The following is a 27,426-nucleotide window of genomic DNA, read 5'->3' on the forward strand; positions in this document are numbered from 1 at the left end:
TCTGATGATCTTTGGCTATGGGACCCTCCATCGATTTTTTTTTTTTTTCCTAAGAGAAAAACCTTATCTCCCTAATTGATTTCCTGCCCAGGTTCTTCCCACCACCAAGAGAGCAAAGCCTCTCTACCTTGGATATTCCTATTTATTCCTGACACAAGGATAAAATGGTATTTTCCTGGTCCACTTATCGTTATAATTGCCTTCTGGTCCAAACAAGATAGCCAGTTTATGCATTTCCCCTCCATAAAAATTATGACTTCCTGGTGTGCTAAGTGGCTTCAAGATCATGACCTTTTATCAGGTATCCCTCTCCCCTCCCAGAAGGACATCAGATATAAACAGCACCAATTATGAGCAATTATTTTAGCTAAACACTAAGTCCTGCTATCTGCTGAAGGATTCTGACAATTTCCTCAAGTTTGTCAACGTTAATATTTTGGGCCACAACTGAACCACTAAATGATATATCCAGTTTTAAAGATGTTATGACTACTTGTGACTTGAATGTTCAAAGTCCTCACCCACAAGGCCAGTTACCTGTGCTTTTCCATATGGGCACTCAGAAAGTCTTGATTTTTAATGCCTCTTGATCCTTAAAAGCAAAAGGAAACTCATTACACGGGGAAACCCATGTCGGGGACCGGGGGGACTTGAGGCAGCAGAACAACCCTACTCTTCAGCTCATGGCTGCCCTAAATCTTAGGTACCACTCCTGTTCCTAGTTATAAGCATCTGTGAAGCAATTATCCGAGGAGCAGGAAGCAGCCTTTCAATGGCAGGAGCAGCTGGTGGGACATAATGCTGTCTGGCTTCTTGGCACCATCCCCAGAGTAAAACCTCCAATCATTGCGATGATTTTTATTCCACTCCATGTCCTCCCCAAGGTGTCTCTAGAAAAAGCAAATTGCTCTAACAGACAATGTCTTTTTCCATTATTAATAAAACTCACTAATAGGCTCACTAGGTCTTTCTGGCTTCCAACATAAAAACCTCAGGGCTGTAATTATATTAGGGGGGCATCAAGGACCAATATGCCCTTGCATCCATGATTTTGCAGCTCACTCTCCCATTAGAAAGCATGTAAACCCTGTGGTGTCTGGAGGACATCTGAAACACAATGCCCTGTCACAGGGCATTTGAGGAGCATGCCCCCAATGGTGTGGACTTCCCTTGTCTTTGGTATGAGGCATAACCACCCTGTCAGGGAAGACAGTGACACTAATGTTAATGGGTTTGGCAGATGCTTAGAACTAAGGGAAGTTTAAAAATCCAAAGTACTGAGTACAGTCTCCTTCTAGGCTATAAACCAGACACAACCAAGTCCTAGAATAACACCTCCTCTGGCGGGCATGGAAGAGGATACTCCCTCAGCTCTAAGGCACTGGGAATGGCTTCCTTAGTTACATTTGGAAAAGTGAAGGTGTGAAAGAAAAAGAAGGGAAATCCAGCAAATGAATATCTCAAACCATAACCATAGAAACTAAAATTATGATATCCAGCTAATTATTTCAAAATTTCATCTTTCCAGCAAGAAGTTACCCAAATACCTGAGCAAAAACGGTGAAAAGAATATGCTAGATTTAAGAAATACCTGGACTTAGACCAAATACTACCTTTTCCTTTTTGAAATTATTTCTACTAATACTTCTAGAAATATTACCCAGATTTCTCTTTTAGTAAAGCCAGGATAATTCTATTTACCTGTTTTGTAATCTTAGGCAACTATAATTATAGGAATTCCTCAGAAGATGAATGTGGTGCAAATTGAAGGAGGTTCTTATGAGCTGGTATTTAACCTATCCCTCCATCAGACAAAATAATAATAATGGAAACTCTGGGCCCTTGCCATTAAAATAGCAAAAAAAAAAAAAAAAAAAAAAAAAAAAGTCATTATTTACTGATTCAGTCCTCATCACTTTCAGAGCATGTGGGGCAGGAGACATCTCGTCAAACATATGGTGTTCCAAACGTAATAATGCTAAATATTTAATATTCCACAATAGTTTTCTGTCAATTGAGAAAGAGTCACAGGCAAACCACCAGCCCCACAACAGAGGTAAGTTCCACTTCAGTTTCTCTAACTTGGTTTTCTTTCTTGGTTAGCTTCTATCCAAATAATTTATCAGTTTTATTTGTAATTATTTAAAAAGTACAAGAGCTGATTAAAAATAAAACAAAAAACAACAAAAACAATGTTGGTAAACTAGTCTTTGCTTAAGACTCCCATACAGGCATGTCTTCATGCCTTTGAGTCCATTGCTTTCCTAATTTTTCAATGCTCACTTTCTGTTTTCTCTCTCTCCAAAGATCATGATAGTGCTCCCTGCCTTTAAAAGAAATTGTTACAAACACTGATAGGTCTAGGATGCTAATCATGGCTATAATTCCTCACCTAGACCTAATGTATCATAACTGTAAGAATAATAATAGCAATAATTAATAATAAAATTAAAATATATAATGTAGTTAATATATACCATGTGTTAAGTATTTATATATTTCATATCTAATTCTCATATCAGCTCCAAACAAAAATATTTTATCTTTATTTATTTGGACAGAGACTCAGAGAAGTTTAAATACTTGGCCAAGATCACATTACTTCTTTACCAGCAGAGATAGGATTTCTAAATCATATCTCTCTGAATCCAAAGTCTAGACAGGTTTGAACAGCAACTACCCTGCAATCCATGCAGAAGCTATAATAAAAGTTCTCAGGTATGGGTTTGGCAGATGCTTAGAACTCCAAGAAATTTAGTACCTACAATAGATAAGACAGTTTTGTTTTGGGGTGTTCCCCATATTTTTCCTCTAATTTTCTACCCTTAAAAATTAAGCTAAGCTAAGTCAAAACACAAAGAACAATGAAGCACATATGCCTAAAGACATTTTTTATTCTAACCCTAAAAAATAATTTTAGGCATATAAAAATTCACAAAAACAGTAGAGTGTAACTTTCACTCATTCTTCCTGAATATTAGCATCTTGTATAACTACAGTACAATTAAAAAAATAAGAAACCAGTAATTAGCACAATAGTATTAACTGAACAACAGACTTATTTTGGAGTTTGCACAGTTTCCCACTGCAATACTTTTCTCTGTTCCAGAATCTACTCCATGATCCCATGTTGCTTTTATTTGAAGTGTCTCTCCAGTCTAAAACAGTTCCCCATATTTCCTTGTCTTTTACCACCTTAGTGCTTTTAAATGAAAAGCTTTAAGTTATTTTGGAGAATGTGCCTCACTTTGGACTTATCTGATGTTTTCTCCAGACTTGATGGAGATTGTGCCTTATTGGGAAGAATACCAGAAACAGTGTGCCCTTCCCAGTGCCTCAGGCTGGGAGTCCATGGTGTTCTACCTTTTTACTGGTGATGTTTACTTTAATCTCAGTTCAAGTGGTGCCTGACAGCCTTCTCCATTGCAAAGTTATTATTTTCCCCTTTGTACTGAAAAAATATTTGGGAAAGATAAAAAAAAGATTTGGGACGTACTCTGAGATTCGAAATATCCTATTTCTCCTCAAAATTTGCCCACTGATTTTAGGATTCTTTGATGACTCTTAGCTGCTACAGTTATCATTGGATTGTTCTAATGGCGGTTTTCTCTGTCCCTAGTTCTAATGGCGGTTTTCTCTGTCCCTAATTCCTTCTACATTTATCAATCAGAATTCTTCTGTAAGAAAAAAAAGTCCCATCTTACTCTTCAATGTATTTGTTCAATTATTCACATTAGTATGGCCTCATGATATTTATTTCATTTTATGGGTTCTAATAACAATGCTATTGTTATTTAGTTTTGCTACTCCAATTGTTCCAGTTTGAGCCATTGGCACTTGTTTGGGGTAAGCTCAGTGCTTTATCTAGCACCCTGCCCTTTATGCGTGTGCATGTGAGTGCACATATGTGTGCACGTGTGCAGCTACAGTACTTCCTCACTTTCTGGTACCACAAGATACTCCAGGTTCATCTTGTTATTCTCCTACTTCAGTCCTGGAATCAACACTTTCTGCAAAGAGACCTTGTTGCTATGGTTGGAGAATGGTATTTAGACCCCAAAATCTGTATGTACTCATTGCTCCTCTGGTATCATTGCTTCTAGGCCTTTTTAGTGCACAAAACTTCTTAGAACAGAAATCTATGTGTGCATGTACTAGCCCAGCCTATACACACATCTATATTTGTTTACATATCTATGGTATATATCTTAAAAATAATGATTTCATATTGATATCTCTGATTCCAATTCCTTAATTCTGAAGACCTTTCTTAATTATATCCAATATCTCCCCAATGCAAAGGTTAAGAGCTATGAATAAAAAAGGCTCGTGCATTTCAGTGGCTTCTAGCTATTGCCTAGGCCAAAGGTCAGCAAACTATGGCTAACTGCCTGCTTCTAGTGCACAGTAAAGAAAAATGAAGTTTTATTGGCATAGAGCCACATCCACTAATTCAGGTATTGTCTACAGCCACTTTCCATGAAAACAGCAGGGTGAGTGATTGCAACAGAGACTATTTGAGCAACAAAGCTGAAAATATTTTCTATGTGGGCCTTTACAAAAAAAGGCTAGGGCTGTGTTTCAAATTTTATGTGGGAAATAGAAAGGAAAGGATGTGAGTTCAAACCCCATCCTGTTTCTCTCTTCGTTGCAGGGTTTTTGGAAGACTAGACACTGTATGTGTAAACTTCCTAGAGCATGATGATTGCTTAACTAATGGTATCTAGAATTTCTCCTATAAATTGGATGTCTATAATTTAGAATGGAATTTTACACAAAAATAATCTATTTTCAGTTTCAGGGTTTTTTGTGTGTTTTGGGGGGGGGGGATTGTTTGTTTGGTACCAGGGATTGAACCCAGGGGGCGCTTAACCACTGAGCCACATCTCCAGCCCTTTCTAATATTTTATTTAGAGACAGAGTCTCACTAAGTTACTTAGAGCCTCCCTAAGTTGCTAAGGCTGGCTTTGAACTTGTGATTCTCCTGCCTCAGCCTCCTGAGCCACTGGGATTACAGGTGTGTGCCACCAACCCAGCTTATTTTCAGTTTTAATTAGATGATGAATACAGTCCAGAGTCTGTTAGGCTTACAGGGATTTGAATCATGATCCTAAATTCAAATATTCATTCTATTGCTTACTAACTGTGGGACCTTTCAGCCTGTTTTACTCTCCATATAATATCCTCTCAAACCACAAGAAGCTATGTCTATGAGTGCCTTTATGCCATGGTTCCCAACACTGGCCAGAAGACAAAAGTGAACCCAGCTGCATCAAAATTAGAATAGGAATGTGTTAAAATACATGTTCCTGAGACTGGCCCAGGAATTCTGATTGAGGAGGTCTGGAATAAGATCCACAATGAGTATTTTTAGCAAACACTCAAGGTGATTCTGTTGCAGGACCAAGTCTGGGGACCACTGTTACTTAGTAGTAAATGTCACACCACAGACCCCCTCCCTGACACCATGTGAGCCCTGCATCCTCACCACTGTCCTTCACCTTCCTCACTCTATAAATACTTGGCTCATTCAAGGGTGACCGCAGGTTCCATAGGAAACCAAAACCTCTTCCTCTGAGCCACTTCATTGTATCCCCCACAGGGTCCTGTAGGACTCCAGGAGCTAAGTAACTTCCTCTGTGTTCCAGGACAAAACCTCCTTAAACACCTTTCTCCTTTACAAAAGTACACTCTGCAAACCTTCCCTCTTCATCCTGAGTCAGTAAATACTAAACTAACAGCCTGGTGGGATTGTAGAGAGGGAAGAGGAAACAGGGAGAAAACCAGAAACCCTGGAGAAGAAGGGGAAAATTAAAAAGGAGTCCTATCCCCCAGCTCTGCCCCCACAAACCTTGGCACCCCAGGAAGCCAATTCACACTAAGTACAGAGCCTCTAGCCCACAGCTCAAATGCACAGCAGGGTTGCAAGAAGAGGAAGCCCTAGTGGCTGGGACAGAGATTCCAGGAGTCTTTTGGATGTGAGGGGCACATGCCCCAGGAAGTCTAGCACATGCCATGCCTGCAGACACCAAAGCACACACCTGCTTGAAAAGTGAGACTCCTTGCTCACTCTTGTGAGCTAGAAAGGGTAAATATGTCCAGGAGCAAGAAGACAAGGAGCAACTAACTTCCAAAGTAATTTAATCTTTCATCTGTCAAAAGCTTTTTTTTTTAATTGAGGTAAAATCTACAACATAAAATTGACCATTTTAAAATGCACATTCCAGTGGCATTTAGTACATTCACCATGTGTTGCAACCACCACCTGTATCAGGTTCCAAACATTTTCATGATCCCCAAAGAAAACCCTAAACCCATTAAGCATTCACCCTCTCATCTACCAGTAGTGTTTTATTGTCAGAGATTGGGGGATTTTTCTCTAATCAGATTTTATGTGGCCACTGTTGATGCCATTGTGCAAATCAAATGTCACAGGAATATTCTCTCTTCTGTCCAGGTGGGTCCAGCTTTCTGGAAAGACCTATAACGTAACTTTCTCCTGTTCTACCCAGTCCAGTGGGACAGGGCCTAAGCCTTTGACTCACATACCCACTGAATGAGTAGTTTCCTGTGGCCAATAGTCCATGAGAACAAGGACCCCACAGGGGCTCTGGGAGGAATACCCACAGAGCCCCACAGCCTGGGCTCCTCCCTCAGAATGGGTTGAGATAGGGGTTGGCTCTTACCCGCTGCTTCTCTGGATCCACATAGCGAATGCCAAAGTAGTCCTTCTCCAGCAAGCTGTAGTAGTTGCAGATGTGGTCGATAAGAAACTGCCCTTTGGTTTCCCTCTGCAAGGGAAGCACATGTAAGTTTCAGTCACAGCTCACCTACACATTTGTGTCCATAGAAGGAAGGCCTCACTCACCCCAATGGGTCTGTGTTTAGAAAAATGGATTCACTTGTTTCTGGAAGAGGGGCTTCCATACTCTGTTAATCACAACTTCATTGAAAACATGCACATGCGCACACACAATCAAAAGAACACCAAAAAGAGGAGCCAAGGGGATATTCAACAATACCTTGCATAGATGCAAGGCACTCTAAAATGCTCTATTTCATTCTAATATTTGCAAAATATGTTTTATTTATTTTTCAAATGCTGTTTGCAACTCAGAACACTGACTTCACTTCTCAATACTTGTAGAGAACCACAGTCTGCAAACCCTCAGATAGCACATACGAGGCCCTGGATGATTATTCTAATCACTTGTTCCATCCTCACCAGGAACCTGAGGAAGGTCCTCATCTTACATCTGAAGAAACTGAACCACAAAGGGATTCTATGACTTGCCCAAGTCACACAACTTTACAAAACAAGGCAGGATCTCAGCTAGACCAACTGGCTGCAGATTCGAAGCTCCTACCCAGACACTGTCTCCTCAGATTATGCTGAGTCCACTGCCAGTCTAGGCAGTAGTGCAGTGAGAAGTACTGGATACTTCAACCCCACCAGGAATGTTAGGAAACCGGCTTCCTCAAGCCCTAAATCCACCATTTCCATCCATACATCAACACAGAAAGGTACTGTGGAGATCAAGCATCCCAGGACTAGGATCTAAAGACAGGCCCTTGTCATTGGGGTAAACCCTGGTTATTTCTATTTTGGTTTAGATGTTTGTGCTATATGATTTCTAAATTGGTTAGATTATCTTTCCTTCCAAAATTCCTAAAGACATACCAGCAAAATCTGATTAAGATTACATTACAACAAAACCCTCTGAATAGCAAAGACCCATCTAAGCCTCCATCAGGATTCTGATAAGATTAATTCATGCTTCAATCAAAGTTGCTGACAGACCTACAGAATGTTTTAGGGATGGAATGTGGCCTATTGAAAGGAAATTACGAAACTAGAAAGATTAAGTGAGCCATTCTTCTAATCCATTAAAAATAATTTAGAAGATTAGTTTGGCATATGCTACATGGTGATGTCGTCATTAAAAAGTACAATCACCAGCTCAGGGATGGGGTGGAAAAGCCACTCCCTGGCCAAGGATGCACAGCGCTGGGTGAAGCACAAGTTGTGATATGAATGAAGCCTCTGTTTTCCTGCATCACTTTCTTTCTTTTTTTGACAGGGGGTGGGTACTGGGGATTGAACCCAGGGGCACTTAATCACTGAGCCACCTCTCCTCAGCCCTTTTTCTTTGTATTTTATTTAGAGACAGGGTCTCTCAGAGTTGCTTAGGCCCCCACTAAGTTGCTGAGGCTGGGTTTGAATTTGCAATCCTCCTGCCTCAGCCTCCCAAATTGGTGGGATTCCAGGCATGTGCCACTGTGCCCAGCCTGACATCAGTTTCAATTTTAATTTTGCCTGAGTTGAAAGGCCTTTATAAGAAAAACCATCTGATGTGAGTCAAAAGAGACAAATCATCAAAATTGAATTTGGTTTTAAATTTCTGTGATTATTTTGTTACACCAGGAGACTCAAATGACAACCTTTATCCAACAATAGCTGATCACAATGCCCAGAATATAATCAATAGATTTAGTTTCTCTTACACATATACTCTGTAGTCCACTCATCTTAAAGAGACTGAGTATTATCAACTCACTGAACATAACACATTGAGTTCCTCATTTTATGATTGGATTGCAAAGCTCACTGCATTCAGGTGTACCATGAGGAACTCTCCCTACCATATGCAGGATACACAAGATCCATGAGTCAAAGCAATGTGTTGTAATAAAATGAATGGAACAAATCTTAACTGGGCATACAGATACTGCTGTCATTTTGTCCTAAGAAATATGTGGTCCAAAGCATAATAAAGATTTTTTGCTAATGATTAAGCACAATGATCAATATATATACCCCTCAGCAATATGTTCTTAGACTACTCAAGAGCCTTGAGATAAGAAAGATACCACTGCAATGTAGTAACTGGAGTATTTAAGTGTAGCTGAAATAGGGGTCAGTACCTTCCACAAAAGCAGGTCAGGCCAATTCTCATGTGCTATGGTTTGGATATTGTTTGTCCAATACTGTGGTTCATATACTGGGAATCTGGTTCCCAATACAGCTGTATTGAAGTGGTAGGGACTTCAAGAGATGATTAGATCACAGGGTACCTCACCCTGGAATGGATTAGTGTAGTTCTTACAGAACCTGGCTAATTCTTATAGGAGTAGATGGTTGTAAGTGACCTTGGCTCCTCCCCAATCTCTTGCTCCTTTGTTCACATGCGTAGCCCTTTTGCCTGGGGCCAGTACCCTTTCCATTTCTCAGCTCATGTTGTAGCAACCAGATGTGTAACACCTTGCTGTTTATACTTTCCAGCCACCAGAATCATAAGCCATATAAACCTCTTTACTTTATCCATAACCCAATGTTGGGTATTCTGTTATAACAACACAAAATGGATTGACAACCCACAACATGGGATGTAGTCTCTGCTACTCAAAATATGACTGAAATACCAACAAAATTGAAGAGCAGCAGCCTCAGCATTGCCTAGGAGGGAGGTTGTTGGAAACAGACTCTCAGGCACAGCCCAGACCTACTAAACCTGATCTGACTCTTAACAATATCCCTAGGCTATTTATATCCACATTAAAGTTTGAGAAGCATTGGTCAGGAATTTCCTAACATGGGAAAAGTACAAAATTTTACCTGTCCATAGAGATGACTTAGAAAAATAAAAACCCATTTATTTTCCAAAATGATCTGTATCATACAGTTTCATGCCAAGGAAGATGGCAAATAGCCCCCACATTCTACTCTGTTCCACTCATGCCTGGCAAATCTGGATAAGGTTTGTGAGCTACTAAAGTTTCTGTTATTATCATTTCCATGCACTAAGTGCAATTCTTGCACTCAACAAGAGACCACACAAGCGCAATCTCAAGTGTTAGAAAGGCTTGTTCACTGGTCAGGTGTGAAGAGGCACAGCCCAACTATCTGTCCATACATCTCACATCAGGAGAAGAACTGAAGGACAAACTGGAATTCTGACCCAAGAATTTTTCCTGAGCCTCCTAAGGGTAGAGGCATCTTCCCTGCTGTCTAAGCCAGTAGTTAGCACCCTAGATGTTACTGAATTAATAAATGAGGCATTGCTTTTCAGACCTGGATTACCTGGGGTCTGGGAAGAAAAGTGTTTCACAGAAACCCTTCAGTCTGCACAGCACTAATAGTCTCAGGCAAGACAGCAGAGTTCTCTGATTGACTATTCTTTCTATGTAACAGAATTAGCTAACTTTCATGCATTCCTTCGAGGTCTGTGTGGAGAAGTAGTTATCAAAGATTTCAAGTAAAAAGACTTTTTTTAATATCAAAATTTTGTCAGTTTTCCCACAGGATAGCAGCTGCACTTTCAAAACTGAATAAGAGGGGGAAAAATCAAACAGCTTATATAAATTCTTTAGAGCTGTTTCATAAATTGTGTTTTATTCATCTCAACAGCATTTCATACATGTGAAAAATTATAGGATACAAATGTCTAAGTAATAGGGGCTCCTCATACAGGGGTCACTATAATTTGATCATCTGTGACTAAAATCCTTAAGTGCTTAAGTATACATTTTTAATGTTGTCTATAACAGTGACTATACGGTCTCAGAAATGCATGCGCTGGGTTGACTGGGTATGGTGGCACACATCTGTAATCCCAGTGGCTTGGGAGGCTAAGGCAGCAGAATCCAGGTTCAAAGGCAGCTTCAGCAATTTAGGGAAGCCCTAAGCAACTTAGCAAGACCCTGTCTCTAAGCAAAATATAAAAAGGGGCTGGGGAGGTTGCTCAGTGGTTAAGTGCCCCTGGGTTCGATCCCTGGTATCAACAAAAAAGAAAGAAAAGAAATGTGTGAACTGGGTTGAAAGAATTTGTTTACCTAGACATTAAAATGTGCCAATGTCCTTACTGTGTATTGTATACAATGAATTAATATTTTATAAACACTCTACTAAAATAATGTAAACACAATCATAATATTTTAATGTTTTAAAAACCTATCAAGCAAGGTGTGGTCAATGTGTGGTCCATAGACTGTGCTGGAACATGAAGAGTTGTTACTAGTCCTCCATAAGATAAAGTGCAGAAACTAAGAGTAATTTAGTTTTACTATGTTTTCTACAAGTATTGGCCTAAAACAAATGGGAAAACAAAATCTAGAACTGGTTTCTTACACAGAAAGTTTGAGACTGTCTTATCTAAACTCTGACACCATTTTTGGTTTCTTTGGGAGATTTTTATACTCCAGGAACATGAAGGTATGAACAGGGTTGGGAGATTTCTCTACCTTCTCTGCCCATTTTTTTTTTTTTTGCACAATTTTTAGTGTGCATGAATATTCCTGAACTGCCTGTAATAATCCCCCATTCTATCAAGACCCTCTCTCCTAGGCTGGAAAGTGCTAGTCTACTGGATATGGCAGGAAACTTGGCATATTCTATCAGTGTACTACAGGCTCATGGCAAACTAGGCTCCATTTAAAATAAAACAAGCACATGTCTGCACAGAGAAGAACAGGAAGGTTGGTTAATGAAAGGATTCAGCTTTTCTGGCATCACGACACCCAGCAGGGCCTTTCAGCCAGTCTGAGGGTTGGATCCAAGGGGCCAGCATGTCGGTTCAGAGAAAGGCCTCTCTGTAGTCAAAGGTACATGGGGACATCTTCACTCACCTTAGAATTCTGCCAGTTAATCAATTAGCCTTTCCAAATTATTCTGGTAATGGGGCAATTCTTAAGACAAATTCACTTTCAGAGAGTGAAAAGAGCATTTAGTTGTTCTGAATTTCTATCTCCTGGTCCATAAATTAAATCATACCTTACTTAATGGTCTTCTTTGACAAATAGTAGCTGCTCAGTCATTGAAACCATTTTGCTGTTGCCTGTAACATGGTGATGTTTTCTTCAAATGCTGTGGCCCCTGTTCCCTGAAGGCTGAGGGAGCCCAAGTCCCACCAAACACAGATGATGCTCAGCTGTTCTCTCAGAGGGTAGGTTTTTTACTCACGTATAGCCCAAGAAACCTAATTTTTGTAATCACAAACTAGCTGTCTTGTCAGAACATTCCACCTGTCCTCCCCACCAGAGAATGAACTAGAAAAACAAAACAAGCCACTGTGTTTAAGTCTTGTTTCCACCACTCACTAGCTGGGTGGACTTAAGCAAGTCATGAGATGTCTCCGAGACTTAGTTTCCTCTTCTGTAAGTGGGTAGTAATGATAAAAGCCCCCAAATCTCTCTCCAGAGGGTTATTTTAAGGTATTTTGTGCATATTTATTAAATGCCTCTTGTATACCAGGCATTGTGATAGCAATTAGAGACAAATAGTGAGTGAAATGGCAATTTATAAATTCACAGACCTGAAAATCTTGTGATTTGTAAAAAGTGAAAACATGTTGTAAATGGCAAAGTACAATACCACTGTAAGGTGTCTTTATTACTATTAAGAATAATCCTAATTCCAGTGACATTCCTCATAGAAATAGATAAAGCAATCATAAAATTCATCTAGAAAAATAAGAAAAAAATTCCTGCTAAGAATTCCGCTGTCATAAATAAAAAATTAAGAATTTAAAAGTTTTAAAAAAGAATAATCCTAATTTTCCCCCTCACATTCTCACCAACATTTATTGTTACTTGTATTCTTTTCTTTTTTATTGATTTTTAAAAAACAATAAATGATAGCGGAATGCATTACAATTCTTATTACACATATACAGCACAATTTTTCATATCTTTGTTTGTATATAAAGTATGTTGACACCAATTTGTGTCTTCATACATGTACCTAGGATAATTATGTCTATCACATTCCACCATCCTTGCTAATCCCTGCCCCCTCCCTTTCCCTCCCACCCCTCTGCCCTATCTCGAATTCACCTATTCCTCCCATGCTCCCCCTCCCTACCCCACTATGAGTCAACCTTCTTATATCAGAGAAGACATTCGGCATTTGGTTTTTTGAGATTGGCTAACTTCACTTAGCATTATCTTCTCTAACTCCATCCATTTACCTGCAAATGCCATGATTTTATTCTCTTTTATTGCTGAGTAAAATTCCATTGTGTATATTTGCCACATTTTTTTTTATCCATTCATCCACTGATGGGCATCTAGGTTGGTTCCACAGTTTAGCTATTGTAAATTGTTCTGCTGTAAACAGTATGTTGTATGTTGTAGTATGTTGTTTTTAAGTCTTTTGGGTATAGACCGAGGAGAGGGATAGCTGGGTCAAATGGTGGTTCCATTCCCAGATTTCCAAGGAATCTCCATACTGCTTTCCATATGGGCTGCACCAATTTGCAATCCTAATTTTAAATGTTTGTCTCCCATTTTATAAATCCTTTTTGATATAAAGAAGTTGAACAGAGTGGAATTCAGCTTCCAGAATTGGCCTCTATGTGGGATAAAGTGAGCAAGGAACTCAGTTCTTTGCTTGACTCCTCTTGCAACCAATTTCTGATGATGCATTTACTTCACTCCCTGGTTCAAATTTAAAACAACAATAAATTTGTGCTTAAAGAAAAAGTGCAAAGAAATCAATTGCCTACATCATAAATGGCCTGTCTTCAATGAAAAGTATGGGAGATTTCTGTGCCTTATTCCAAAAACTAGAAGCCAAGACATTTTGCTGCCTTTTATCTACAAGGTTAATTGGGGGAGGAGGGAGTTTACCAACTTAAAAATACCTGAAGTATTGCTATAAACCAAAGTTTGGAAGTTGAATAGCTATCTTCAGAATTGATGACATAAACATAATAATAATAATAATTACTTAACACTTGCTGTATACCAGAACTGTGCTACATTCTTTTTATTTAATCCTCTGACTACCCACTGAGGTAATTAATATTCTTCCTATGTCATAGACAAATAAAATGGGCTCAGAAATATCAGGTTTGTTTATAGGATGTCAAACCCACATCCAATACTTATGCCAAAGCTGTTCTAGGAACTCAGCTTGCCTATATGTCTCCATTCTCTATGTGAAGAGAGAAGAAGGAAACAATATGAAGTTTAAGAGCAATGCCAAATTCTCCAGTTACTAGAATTTGAACACTGGCAGGAAGGAACACTGGGTTATCTACCACAAGATGGGACCTTGGAAAGGCGGTTTCATAAAATACAAAGCACAGTATAAAGATATCACTGGTTGACTGCCCAGTATCCACATGCCCCTTTGTCTTTCCTAATGGAACCCCAATTTTGTTCAAGTATGTACATGCACATATGTGTGTGCACATGTATACCCAAGAGTCTCAAGAAACTATGACCCACCCCTGTCTCCATGACTCAAGCTTTATTGGTATAAGGATAATCCTACTACACTTATCTGATTGGTTCATGAACGGACACATGACCCAGTTGAGGCCAGTGAGACTTGAAAAACAATTTACTGAGGTTTCTGGAAAGATTCCTACTTATCTTCAGAAAGAGCTTCAAGAAGAGACTTTCTCTTCCCTCTGCATAACAGACAGAAGCATGAGACCCAGAAGTGCTTCAATCTTCTTGGAACCACATTGAGGATGGGATCTAAATATCCACAAAGAAATGGAACTTGTGTCTTCTGAATTGTCAAGCAAACCTGGGAAGTTTCTAGAATTTCTAGAGATAAATTTCTAGAGATGTTCATGAAATTTCATATCATTCCAACTAGTACAAATTGACTTTTCTACTTGCTGCACCCAAAGTTTTCATTCAGAAGAGAAGGCAATGCCTCAGACCAAGTAGGAGAATTTGGAGAGCAATAGAGCTGGTGTGAATTAGTTACTGAGGTCACCAATTGATGAGTGAGCCAAATTGCTGAGTCCGTCTACATGGTCTATTCAATCAGCACAGTGTTTTGGTGACTGAATGTAAAATCTGGATGTTGGCTGCTGTTGAAAAGTTGGAGGGTCTAGAAGCTGAACCATAATGGTCTGCAGGAGCTGAGCTTTAGCATCTCCTTTCCTGGGAACTGAACATTACTATCTGCTGTTTCCATCCCTCCTGTTGTCTTCCATTTGTTCCATTTCCCTAATTTCCCTGGTCCCTGGAGTATTCAAGTTTACAGCCCCTAAGCTGAGGCAACATAGAAGTCTCAGAAAGGTTTCCATTGAAAGGATTTTCCTTGCAAGCACTCACATCATCCCTGAAGCCAGGCAAAGTCCTCATTAGACAGTTTTGAGACTTCTGAGGCTTCTCACAACATGTTAGAATAAGAGAGGCCTGACATAGATCAGGTACTTGGGAGAGGCTTCCTGGGATGAAGGGAGCAAGCAATGTCTAAAGGAGTCACAAGGACAGAGACAGGATACTGGGTCATTCTAAGATTGATGCTGTACTCCCAGGAGCTCTCTGTGACAAACAGAAGTGGGAGCTGAGAGACCTGGTCCTGGTAATAAAAGTTATGAGGTTCTTGTCCAAAGGGCTCCATTGCTTGGCACCTCATGCCTACAGGAGTTGCTCTGGAGAGGGAGCAGCTTCTATGGGTGCACATCTAGGAAGGACAGATTTGTCTCTGCTAATTTTTCTACCTAGCAAGGAAGAATCCATCGTCATCCAATGCCTAGAAACTCCATGAGGATCCTCTAGCTAATTTCAGGCCCTAAAATGTAACTTCAGTGCTGGTAGGATTATGTCTTCTAGAAACAAATAACTATATTTCTTTGATGAATTAAGTGCATTGATCCATTTGCCTTTATAGACAGATGAACAAAAAATAGTAGTGAGAAACTGATAAAATTAATAGTTTTGCTTCTATTGTGAAGGACAAGCATTTGTTAATTGAAAAAAGATTATGGCTTGATTGAACTACATAAAAATACTCTGTTGATATACTGCTAAAATACTTCAAGTTTGTTTTGCAGATTCACACATTTTATTAAGGTAAGGATCATAGCTTTAACTAAAAATAATCTCTTTAGAAAAAATAGACTTTATATTTAGATTCTAAGCAGTAAGTAGTATAGTGCTTTGTTAATTGTTCTTATAGATAGTGATTGGCATTTGATATTTGGCTGTGCCATATATTTAGAAAATTGCACCATTCCAAGATAGTGAAGAAGTAATGCTTAAGCTGTTTAAATGAGCATAAATATAAATAAAGACAAAAATAGACTTTTCTTGGTTGAATCTATGGTTCTCACACAGAAATTAAGTGGCTTTGATTTGTATTATTCAAATATCATCAGATATATAGAAAGTAAAACAAAGATCTGGGGAAACTAAAGTATGTAATTCTAAATGTACATCTGTTTTAGACTAGTAAACAATAGGTTATGACTAATGTAATTGAAAATAAAGGTAAATTTGATTAAAATCATTTTTGTGCACAATAAATATTCATCCATTATGGAAAAGGTAAGTTAGGGTTATTACTGAAGGACTGACCTGAAAAACAGAAATTAATAACAGAAACAACTATCAAAGTCAACCAATTATGAGAAAAAAATGAACAGGTGCCTGAAACTAAGCACCTAGCCACAGAAATAAAGGCAAAACACAAGCAGCTACCTGTCTGGTAGAGTGGGAACCAAAATGCTTGAAATGAAATCCTTGATAGTCCCTACACACTCTAAGACAGAACGGTATTATGATCTTCACTGCAAGCCTTTTAATAGCATCAAGGCTATGGAAGGTAAAAGGGCCTAAAGGGGTTTGGGGTTAAAGCTCAGTGGTAGAGAGTTTGCCTAGCACATGTGAGGCACTGGGTTCGATCCTCAGCATGGCAAATAAATAAATAAAATAAAGGTATTAAAAACAGAAAAGGGCCCTAAAGGAAAAAAATAAATAAATGGAGCCAGAAGTGAAGCTCTGTGGTAGAGTACTTACCTTACCTAGTGTGCATGAGGCCCTGTGTTTGATTCCGATCAAACATTCCCATGTGTTTGATTAATTAACTTAGTTAATTAAAGAATAAATAAATGATGAAGAAATAAAGCATCTCTGAGAAGGTGGAGCAGCCAGAATAAGTGGGTTACTCATTCTTTGGAGCTTAGATGGTGTCATCTAAAGGAATATAATGGTTGAATAAGACCTGAGGCTTATCGGGGTGGCTTGAGGTGACTTGAGGCCATTAATGTTTGCCTTTTGCTTTGTTTTGTTCTGGATGTTTTCCAGCTCCATTTTCTTTCCTGAGTTCTATCATTTTCTTTTTCTTTCTTTCTTTCTTTCTTTTTTTTTGGTCACCACCTCAAATATTTCCCTTTTTTTGTGGGAAGAACATTTAATACTTACTCTCTTAACAATTTTGATATGTATAATATGCTATTATTAGCTTTATTTACCATGCTGAACAATAGCACTTAAAAGGAAAAACCTTTTCCTCCTGAGAGGTCCTCTTCTCCCCACTCTTCCTAGGTTTTTTTTATTTTGCATTACAATTCTTAATACACCATTATAAAATAATTTATCATATCTCTGATTAGTTCTATCATTTTCACTTTAAAAGATACATTCTGTATCTGCACCAAATCATCGGGTTATTTTTGTTCCAATGGGCAAATTCATATCAATGCTTACAGAATCATATTTGATTTTTCAGCTCTTCCTGGAAATTTTTGCCACAGCTTAGTGCTCAGAGAGTTCTTACTTCTCCATCTTTTCTTCTTACTGTTTCTGGGTTTCATGCCACATCCAATTCTTGAAATCATTCACCTCTGAACAATTTAAAAGTTTTCTAATGTTAATCCTTTCTACAATTTCAACATATTTTTTAAATCTCATACTGAGGAAACTAAGGCTAATAATAAAATAAGCTAGTTAATTTACCCAAGGTCACTGTAGCTAGAAAGTGACAAAGTCAATATCTAAGCCCAGGTCTGCTTGATTTGGTTGTTGCAGCCACATTTTTAAATGGTTAAAAAGAAATTCATCAACTTGAGAAAGAACAGCTATAAAAAAAGAATAAAAAACAAATAAAAACCTACAGCTAACCTTATATTTAATAGTGAAACAAGATGCTTTCCCCTTAAAATTGGGAACAAGGCAAGGATGCACCCCTTACAACTTCTTTTCAATATCATACCAAAAGTTCTAGCTAATGCAATAAGACAAAAAAAAAGACATAAAATATGGACAGATGGAAAGAAAGAAAGAAAATTATCTTTTCTTGCAGATGACATGATTGTCTATACAGAAAATCCCAATCTACCAAAAACAAAAACAAAACAAAACACTCCTTGAACTAATAAGTGATGGTAGCAAGGTTGCAAGAAATAAGTCTAATACACAAATAGGAATTGATTTCCTAAATACCAGCAGTGAACAACTTCAAATTAAAATAAAAAACTCTGATGAGACAAATAAAAGTAATTCTAAATAAATGAAGAAACATTCCTTTATTCATGAATAGGATAGGAAGACTCAATATTGTTAAAATATCAGTTCTTCCCAATAATCTATAAATTCCATGAAAACTCAATCAAATTCCAATTGATAACTCAATGTTTTTGTGGAAAAGCAAAAGATTCAAGAGTACCAATACAATATTGATGAAAAACAAAGCAAGGGGACTGACATTACTTGATTTCAACAATTACTATAATGTTACAGCAACCAAGATAGTAAGGAAAGAATTCATAACAAGATCAGTGGTACAGAACAGAGAGTCTAGAATAGACCTACTTAAATATAGTCAACTGATTTTTGACAAAGAAGTAAAGACAATTTAATGGAAAAAGGATAATATTTTTTTCAATGTTGCTGGAAAAATTGGACAACCACATGCAAAAAAGAATCAAGTCTAGACACAGTCCTTACACCTTTAACAAAAATCAACTCAAGCCTGGATCACAGACATATGTAAAATATAAAATTATAAAATTTCAAGAAGATAACAGGACAAAAACGTGCATAACCTGGAGTTTTGTTTGTTTATTTTAGTACTGGGGATTGAACTCAGGGGCACTCAAACACTGAACCATATCCCAGCCATATTTTGTATTTTATTTAAAGACAGGGTGTCACAGAGTTGCTTAGCACCTCGCTTTTCCTGAGGCTGGTTTTGAACTCTCAATCCTTGTGCCTCAGCCTACTGAGCCACTAGGATTACAGGCGTGCACCACCACACCCAGCTTGTGGTTACTTTTTTGATATAATACAAAAACCACTACTCATAAGTTGAACTTCTTAAATATTTCAATCATTTTCATAGCCAGGTGCAATGGTACATGCCTGTAATTTGAGCTACTCAGGAGACTGAAGTAGGAGGATTACAAGTTTGAGATCAGCCTTGGCAACTATATGAGATCCTGTCTCAAAATTTAAAATTCCATTAAAGGCTGGCAATGTAGTTTACAGGTAAAGCACCAGTGGGTTCAATCCCCAGTATCTAAATAAATAAATAAAACTTTTGCTACATAAAATAAACTGCTAAGAGAATGAAAATGATCAGCCACAGACTATTATATATTATGTGTTAGATGTTTGTAAATTACATATCAGACAAAGGACTTATGTTCAAAATATACAAAGAATTCTTGCTGGGTGTCATGGTACACAACTGTAATAGCACCAAGCTAAGGCAGGAGGATCACAAATTTGAAGCCAGCCTCAGCAACTTAGCAAGGCTATGTGTCAAAATAAAAAATAAAAAGGACTGGGTTAAGCACACCTGGGTTCAATCCCTAGTACCAAAAAAAAAATGTGTATGTGTGTGTATAAATAAAATACATACATACATACATTCACATACGTACAAATACATATCTTAAAAGAACTCTTAAAATTCACCAATCAGAAAGCAAACACCCTAATTTCAAAAAGTGGGCAAAAGATTTGATCAGGCATCTAACCAACAAAGATATACAAATGGCAAATAAGCATATGAAACAATGCTCAACGTCATATGGTATTACAGAATTACAAATCAGACAATAAGATCATATACACATCTATTAGATGACTAATTTCTAAAACAGTATCAATACCAAATGCTGGCGAGGTTGTGAAGCAATTAGAATTCTCGTTCTTTGCTGACAGAAATGTAAACTGGAACAGTCACTTTGGAAGAAGTTCAAAAGTTTCTTACAAAACAGTAAGCATTTGCTAACTATTCTATTCAGCAACTGTACTCCTAAAACAGTAAGCATTTGCTAACTATTCTATTTAGCAATTGTACTCCTTGATATTTACCCAAATGAGTTTTAAAACCTATGTCCCCACCAAAACCTGCAAAAAATGTTTATAGCAGTTTTATTCATAATTGCCGAAACATGGAAGCAGTTAAGATGTCCTTCAATAGGTAAATGGATTAACAACTGATGTATCCATACAAAGGGATAAAAAAGTAAATAGCAATAAAAAGAAATTAGGTGTGACACTAAAAAGAAATGGATTAATCTTAAATGCATATTACTAAGTGAAAGAAGTTAGCCTGAAAAAGTCACATACTGTATAAATATCATTAGCACTTTGGAAAAGGCAAAATTATAGAGGCAATAAAAAGATCAGTTGTTTGTAGGGGAGGGGAATGACTGGATGGAGAACCAGAGATTTTTAGGGCAGTGAAACTATTTTGCATGAAACTCTAACTGTGGAAACATGGCATTTTGTATTTGTCCAAACCTATGGATCTCTACAACACCAAGGGGCACCCTAATATTATGGACTTTAGCTAATCATAATGTATTAATATTGATTCATCAACTGTAATAAATGTACCCCACCAGTGCCAGATCTTAATAATAGGGGAAACAAGATAAAGGGTGTTATGTAGGAACTTTGTGCTTTCTGCTCAATTTTCCTATACACCAACAATTACTCTGAAACATAAAAGCTAACTACTAATAATTAAGTAAGGGATGGAGGGAGAGGAAAATTGAAGAGGGAGGGAAGCAGGGAATGAAGGAAGGATGGATGGACAAAAGGAAGGAAGAAGGGAAGGGAAAGAGTGAAAAAATAATACCAGCAGAGCCTCTTAGAGGACATAAAAATAAACTTTCAACTTAAGAGACTAACCAAAAAAAGTTTTATGAAAATAACATCATTATTCAAAATGAGTGTGCACACAAAGGTGTTTGATTTCATTATCTAAAATTCCAAGGAAGAGTTGGGCAATGTGACACATGCCTGTAATGCCATCGATTCAAGAGGCTAAGATAAGAGGATCACAAGGTCAAGGCCATCTTCAGGAACTTAGTGAGGTCCTAAGTAAGTTAGGGAGACCCTGTCTCAAAATAAAAAAATAAAAAGGGCTCAGATGGAGCTCAGTGGTAAAATGCCCCTGAGTTCAATCCCCAGTACCAAAACTAACCAACTAAATAAATAAAATTCCAAGGGAGGCAAAACATTTTTTAAGTAATTCCTTGGCCATAACTGAGACAATATTTTAGACAAAGCGCTTTCAGAAGCAAGCTGTCTTTATTAATCACGCTTCCCAAATTTAAACACACTTTTTTTTCTTTTGTGGTGCTGGGGATTGCACCCAAGGCCTTGTGCAAGCAAGGCAAGCAGTCTACCAATTGAGCTATATCCAAACACATCTTTATTCAATAATTGCCCCTGAGTGTTAGTCAAGCCTACAATCTACAACAATTGTTTCTCTAACAAGTCCTGTGAAACAGGCCCAACCCCCTGAGCCCGATGACCTCCCTGAGCCACATCAAAGTCACCACCATCAACACCTCTTGTGCTCAGATTCTCAATTGGGAGGCGATGCTCAGGACCTCTTTAATGCCTGGCCATGTGTGTCTTGCCCTGTATTCACATTGCCTCAACTATTCATCTGATTTAATCCACATGAGCTCTGTGAGCTAGCTACTCCCCAATTTTCTAGAACAGGAAGACAAAACCTGAGGTAGCTGAGTAACTTGCCCAAGGCCACATGACAAAAATAGGCAAAACTCAGGTTTGAACTCAGCCCTCTCAGAGTCCAAAGAGAAAAGACAAGGATTAACAGGCATTCTACCCAGAAGTGATGCACGCCACTGTAGCTCACTGCCAAAGGAAGTTATATATCTTGCCTAGTTCAAAGACAGTAAAGGAGCAAAAATCCACTACATGTCCATGAGAATGAGAATGAAATGCTTGTGAACTATCCCAATACCTATCATACAAAGGCTGAGTCTGATACTTGGTTTAATTAGCATAACTAACTTGCTGGATTTGCCTTCTGAAATAATAATTTTCAAATACCCATATAAAATAACAGCATTTTATAATCCTCCTAATTTATCTCTAGAATTTCCATATAACTCTTAGATATTATTTGTATTTTAAGGAATAATTCAGTGAGCTTACAGACCATGATCTAGTTGGAATCACTTGTTGATCATATTTTTAAATGAATTATGAACACAGGGCTCTAAGAAAAATATAGCAACCATCAATTAGAAGCCACCACTCACACACAGAGAGCGAAGAGATGGTTTCTGCTTATGGAATTCTTAACACACCCAGAAGCTTAATAAGGAAGACAGAATTTCTCCTGAAATTGCATACAGGATGGCTTCATTGAGCAAATCAGTGAAAAAAAGAAGTAAACTCTTTGGTCCAGTTAAACATTGAATACCTTCATACGCCTATCTATGTGTGGAGAACCCTCAGTTGTGGAGGGATCACCCAGTTTCTAAGAATAATCTCACAAGGCAGCATTTGGCTCCTCTATGATAGTGAGGCAAAGTACACAGAACAAAAGTGTTTTGTAGAGAAATTCAGAAATTCATTATCACTTACACAGTTAGCTAAGCTCAGGTGAGGTCAGGGGAGTCCCCTCAAGGTAAGCCCATAAGAAAGGAAAACTGAGCAAGGCCAGAGAGATGAATTGAAGAGTTCGTATACACGGAGCCCTAATATAGCCAAAGTCCACATGGTTGAGTCTCTATAAGGCTCAGACACATTTAAAGAGGATCAGGTCAATGGCAAAAAGTATTTGAAAATTACTTCCTTTGCTTCATCATTCGTTATTCAAGATAGCCACATGAATATCCCCTCCTCAGCTCCTCCCAGAAACAATAATAACAACAACAACAACAACAACAAAAACACCTTCAGGCTGTACAAATTTTCGCCAAGCCCACAAGGCCACTGTACCCCAACCTCTATCCTAATATGATGTAGGTTGGTAGCTTCTTTTGCAATAAGAAATCATTTTTCTTCTCCAGAGAAGATGAGGAACAGACTGAGAGTACATGACAAGGGATAACTGGGATACTCACATGAACTTAAAACTACAGGGTAATGCCAAATCAAAGGGAGCTCTGCAAGGGCCCAAAGCATATCATTGCCATATTTGGTGGAACTTGTCTAGGAAGCATGATGAGAAGGTTGAGAAGGGAAGGAGCATAGTGGGCCAATCAGGAAAAGAAGTGATGCCACTAGACGGCTAGGTTAGCCCGGGAATGTCTTCCACTACTTCAGTATATACGTGGTTAAACATGGTCACCAACAGAAATTTGCAATCCAGTATAATTCAGGTTAGTACAACAGGTCATAACCACAATAGAAATAGCAGCCGCAAATTACTGAGTGCTCACCATCAATGAGGGCCTGTGCTTAGGACTGCACAGAGAGTATGTCATTTGCTCTTCCTACGCTCTAGCACCAGCCTGATTTGAATGGATGACCTTCTAGAAATGCACAATTTCCACCCACCTCCATTCCTAATTCTTCCAAGCTATTTGTTTTTCCTCTATCTCAAACTGTACTCCTTTTCCTGGCACACCCCCCCCAAAAAAAAAACATGGCCCACAATTCCACTCTTGAAGCCCTGATATCTCAGTTCAATAGTGTCATTTCAGAAAGTTCCTGCATCTATGGGCAGGCAGTAAGCAGGTCTATAGCCCACATGGTCCTGGAATTCTGAAATAACTCCTCTGTGTGCTGGGGAATTCCCATACACACACCCACACACATAAACACACACACACACACACGTGTATGCACACACACACAGGCACACGTGCACACCAAAATGATTCATCACAAATATTTAAAGACTGGAAGATGTAGGCTGGACTCTCTAACTATCACACCTCCCTCTTTCCTCAAGCGATTAGTCACAAAGGAGGAGAGACATCTTGGTTATATTTACATCTCTTCTGACTACACAGCACCCTAAGCCTAGGGTGTTTTGTTTGTAAGAAACTAAAAATATAGAGAACAATTTATGGGAATTTTAATTGTCATTATCAGCTATTACAAACTCACTTTCTTCTTTGAGCTTCCTCTCCCCTCTTTCACTCTTTGTGGCAAACAGCAGGTTCCTAAAGGAAGGAAAATATCACATCCACTCTACCAGCTCTTCATTCCTGAAGAACATTCTTGACCATCAGTTAGCAATGCATCAACATAGCACCTGATTACACTTTTATAAACACATACAAATGCACAGAGACGCATGCTAAAAACTGTTATAAAAGTAAGGACCCCCTTTATAGATTTACTCCTAAGTATGTGTATTCAAGACACATGTAAAGTGGGGGAGGAGGGTAGAATGAATTATTTTTTACAAAATTTATATTGTTCATATCTGTATATATTTATACACACATATAAACACACACACACATATATATAGACATAGAGAATAAATATTTGAAGGCTAAATGTTGATGGTATGTCTATGGGGAATGAATATTAGGTTACTTTTAGTTTTTTCTTTGCACCCATTTGCATTTTTTAGCTTTTCTATAGACAACAAACATTAGGTTGATTATTAGTATAACATATTTCTTTTTAACTTCACAGGACAATGGCTTACTCTCTGAAGGTAGCATGCAGGCTACATTCTCACAGGCCAATAAAGAAGTCTCTTGAAGACTCACAAACCAGAGTATCAATTGATAGATATGATATGATAATTATCATATTCAGAAGCATCACCTCCTTTGCAACCAGGAGGAAGAGAAGCTGAGTGAAGTGAGAATATCTTTGCTCTTAAAGTCCCATTACTGGTTAAGAGTTCCCAGTTGCTGACAACCTATGGCACCAGGCAAGTTATCAACCATTCTAGGCATCCAAGGGCCCAAGTGTGCAGCAGTGGGCTGGTCTACATGCTGATGAAGGTGCATCCCAGACCCAAGTTCAGGCAATTCTGGGTTTTCACACTGCCTCATTAGCAGAGCCTAATTACCTAATTACTGCCTCATTAGCAGAGCACTGTCCCAGCACTGTTTACTTGCATCTGAGCCCAGATATCTGGGTCCCCTGTAAATTCATAAAGGAACTTTGAAGGGGTAATTTGAGGGTAAAGAGAAATAGTGTTGAAAGTGTCCACCATCCCTCCTCCACATTCATGAATTTGATGAGGGTAGGCCCAGAGCTGGCAGAGGTCTTCAGCTTGACAAGTTTGTTGGCAGCAGGGCAGGGTTGCAGCTTCATTCTTACTTTCTGTCCTGATGAAAATCCTGCAAGATTACTCCATGACAGATTAAATCAAACAGCCACTTGGGTTTCATTTCACAAAGTCAATTTCTTATCTTTTCCAGCAATTTTGTCACATTCCATCACTCTCTCCCCCATCACAAAACACTCAGGAAATGGCTGCAAGAAGCTAATGAAAGACATTGGGGTTAAGAATCATAAAGTGGGTGAAGAGCATTGCTGAAGAACTGCATGCATCATTAGATTTCCTAGAATGTGGAAAATGGTCCTCTGCTTCCTCTGGCTCCAGTTACAGAGCAACTCTCCCTGCTTTTCTCTCTTCCCCACACCTTGTAGTTCTTGTCCTTTAGGTGAAGGGCCTCATGATCTTTCCTCTCCATCTGCATGGCCAACAGTTGGAAGATGAGAAGACGAGAGGGCAGAAGACCTCTCCACGTCGTGGAAGACCAGTCTAGAAGCATGGGTCCAGTGCTCTGGGTGCAGTGCTCTCTCTGCAGCAGTTTACATACACAGGATTTGTACAAACAAGAAGAAATAGCACCTAAAGATTCCCCATGGGCCTCCTGAAAGGAGGAAGGAAAGCTCCCATAGGTAACAAGCTCTGGTGGATTTTAAAGAGCTCAAGAAGAAAGGGAGATGGCTTTTTCTCCTGTGTATGGAGAAGAGATCCTGGTGATAACCCTCCAGATCAGAACCCAACTTTCAACCCATGGTGCTGCTCCCAAATTATATTCTGCCAGCCCCTCAGAAAGTTGGTTCCTCGGACATTGGACAATGAATAGGATGTCAAAGGGGCTCCATTTCATGGTCAGGAAATGTTAACCAGTATTAATGAGGACACACCCCACTGAAGAGTGCAACCAAATTCAGAAATGTTAATTGTATGTATCTGTTGTTCAGGTTGCTGAGTTGTATTTTTTGTTGTTGTTGTTGTTCATTGGTACGTGGTTTGGGTTTTGCTTTATTACCACATTTTCCTCCATTTCATTTTGTCACAGAATACTCCATAAAATGCCCCCTACCACCACAGTTTCACACACACAGTTCCCCTATATAAACAAAGCTTTCCTCTTCACCCATCAAAATTCTGCTATTGATGTGTTAACCTGAGAATAGAGAACTTGCTGCAGGGCCTGCTCCTATATTAAACTAATCATATCCTCAATGACCTCACCCTCTGACTTCACACTGGAAATTGATGAGATACTGTCTTGGTCATCTTCCATATTGGTGTCTTGTTGTCTCTCATATCATTACACACCTCTAGTTTTATCCCTTCTCTCAAGCTTTCCTTTCTCAAGAAAAAACATTGTATCACCAAATTCTTCATTGTGCTTCACAGAATAATAAATTATTCAAAATATTTGTTATGATTTGTATCTGGAATGTCCCCCAAAGTCTCATGTGTTCAGAGGTAAGGCTTTTGGGAAGTGACTGGATTATGAGGACTCTGACCTCATCATTGGATTAATCCATAGGTGGTTAAATGGACTACTGAGAAGTGAGCCTAGTTAGAGGAAGTCGGTCACTCATGAGGAACATGCCCTGGAAGATTTTTATCTGACACACCTCTTCCCCTTTCTCTCTCCCCCTATCTACCATGACCTGAGCAGCTTTCCTTCTCCATGCCCTTCTCCACCATGATGTTCTTCTGCCTCACCTCGTGCCCAAGGAAATAGAGATAGTCAACTATGGCTTCAAATCTCTGAAACCATGAGCCAAAATAAATCTTTCCTCCTCTAAGCTGTTCTGGTCAAGTATTTTGATCACAATGACAAAAAGCTGACTAACACAATCTATTAAGTCATAATGAAGTGTTATTTTTAACCTATCAATTTCCCAAAGCCCAAAACATTCGAAAAATGGCCAACCCAACACAGGTGCAATCATGGAATCACATACTAAGAGAAGTTAAAATTGGATATGGGTGAAAATCTTTTAGATATAATTTATGGAGGAAAGACACAGTAGATCTAGAGAAACAAAACCTCAAGCTCTAAGTTTTCTGGCCTCACTAGTTTTCCAAGTCACAGGAATCCCCACTGGGCCCAAGGACTGGCTAGTGTGACCATATAGTAAATGATGATGAACATGACTCCCTCCAATATCTTGGCACCCAACATACCCCAGAACTTCAGCACAACCCTGCAGGGAAGAAAGTTCAGGAGA

At 38.7% G+C, this 27,426-nt stretch overlaps 1 protein-coding gene across 2 annotated transcripts in view; it reads right to left on the bottom strand.

Moving 5' to 3' along the window:
• Frmd3 (FERM domain containing 3) overlaps positions 1–27,426 on the bottom strand; it is a 257,160-nt gene that overhangs the window by 121,162 nt on the left and 108,572 nt on the right. For both annotated transcript variants that reach the window (XM_046462436.2, XM_046462435.2), the window contains exon 2: positions 6,687–6,791. In XM_046462436.2, the coding sequence (XP_046318392.1) occupies positions 6,687–6,791 (105 nt within the window). The remainder of the gene's footprint in view (positions 1–6,686; positions 6,792–27,426) is intronic.

Source organism: Marmota monax, unplaced genomic scaffold, assembly GCF_021218885.2.
Source record: "Marmota monax isolate L192 unplaced genomic scaffold, Marmota_monax_Labrador192_F-V1.1 WCK01_AAM20220418_F8-fsc00336, whole genome shotgun sequence".
Classification (NCBI taxonomy): domain Eukaryota; kingdom Metazoa; phylum Chordata; class Mammalia; order Rodentia; family Sciuridae; genus Marmota; species Marmota monax.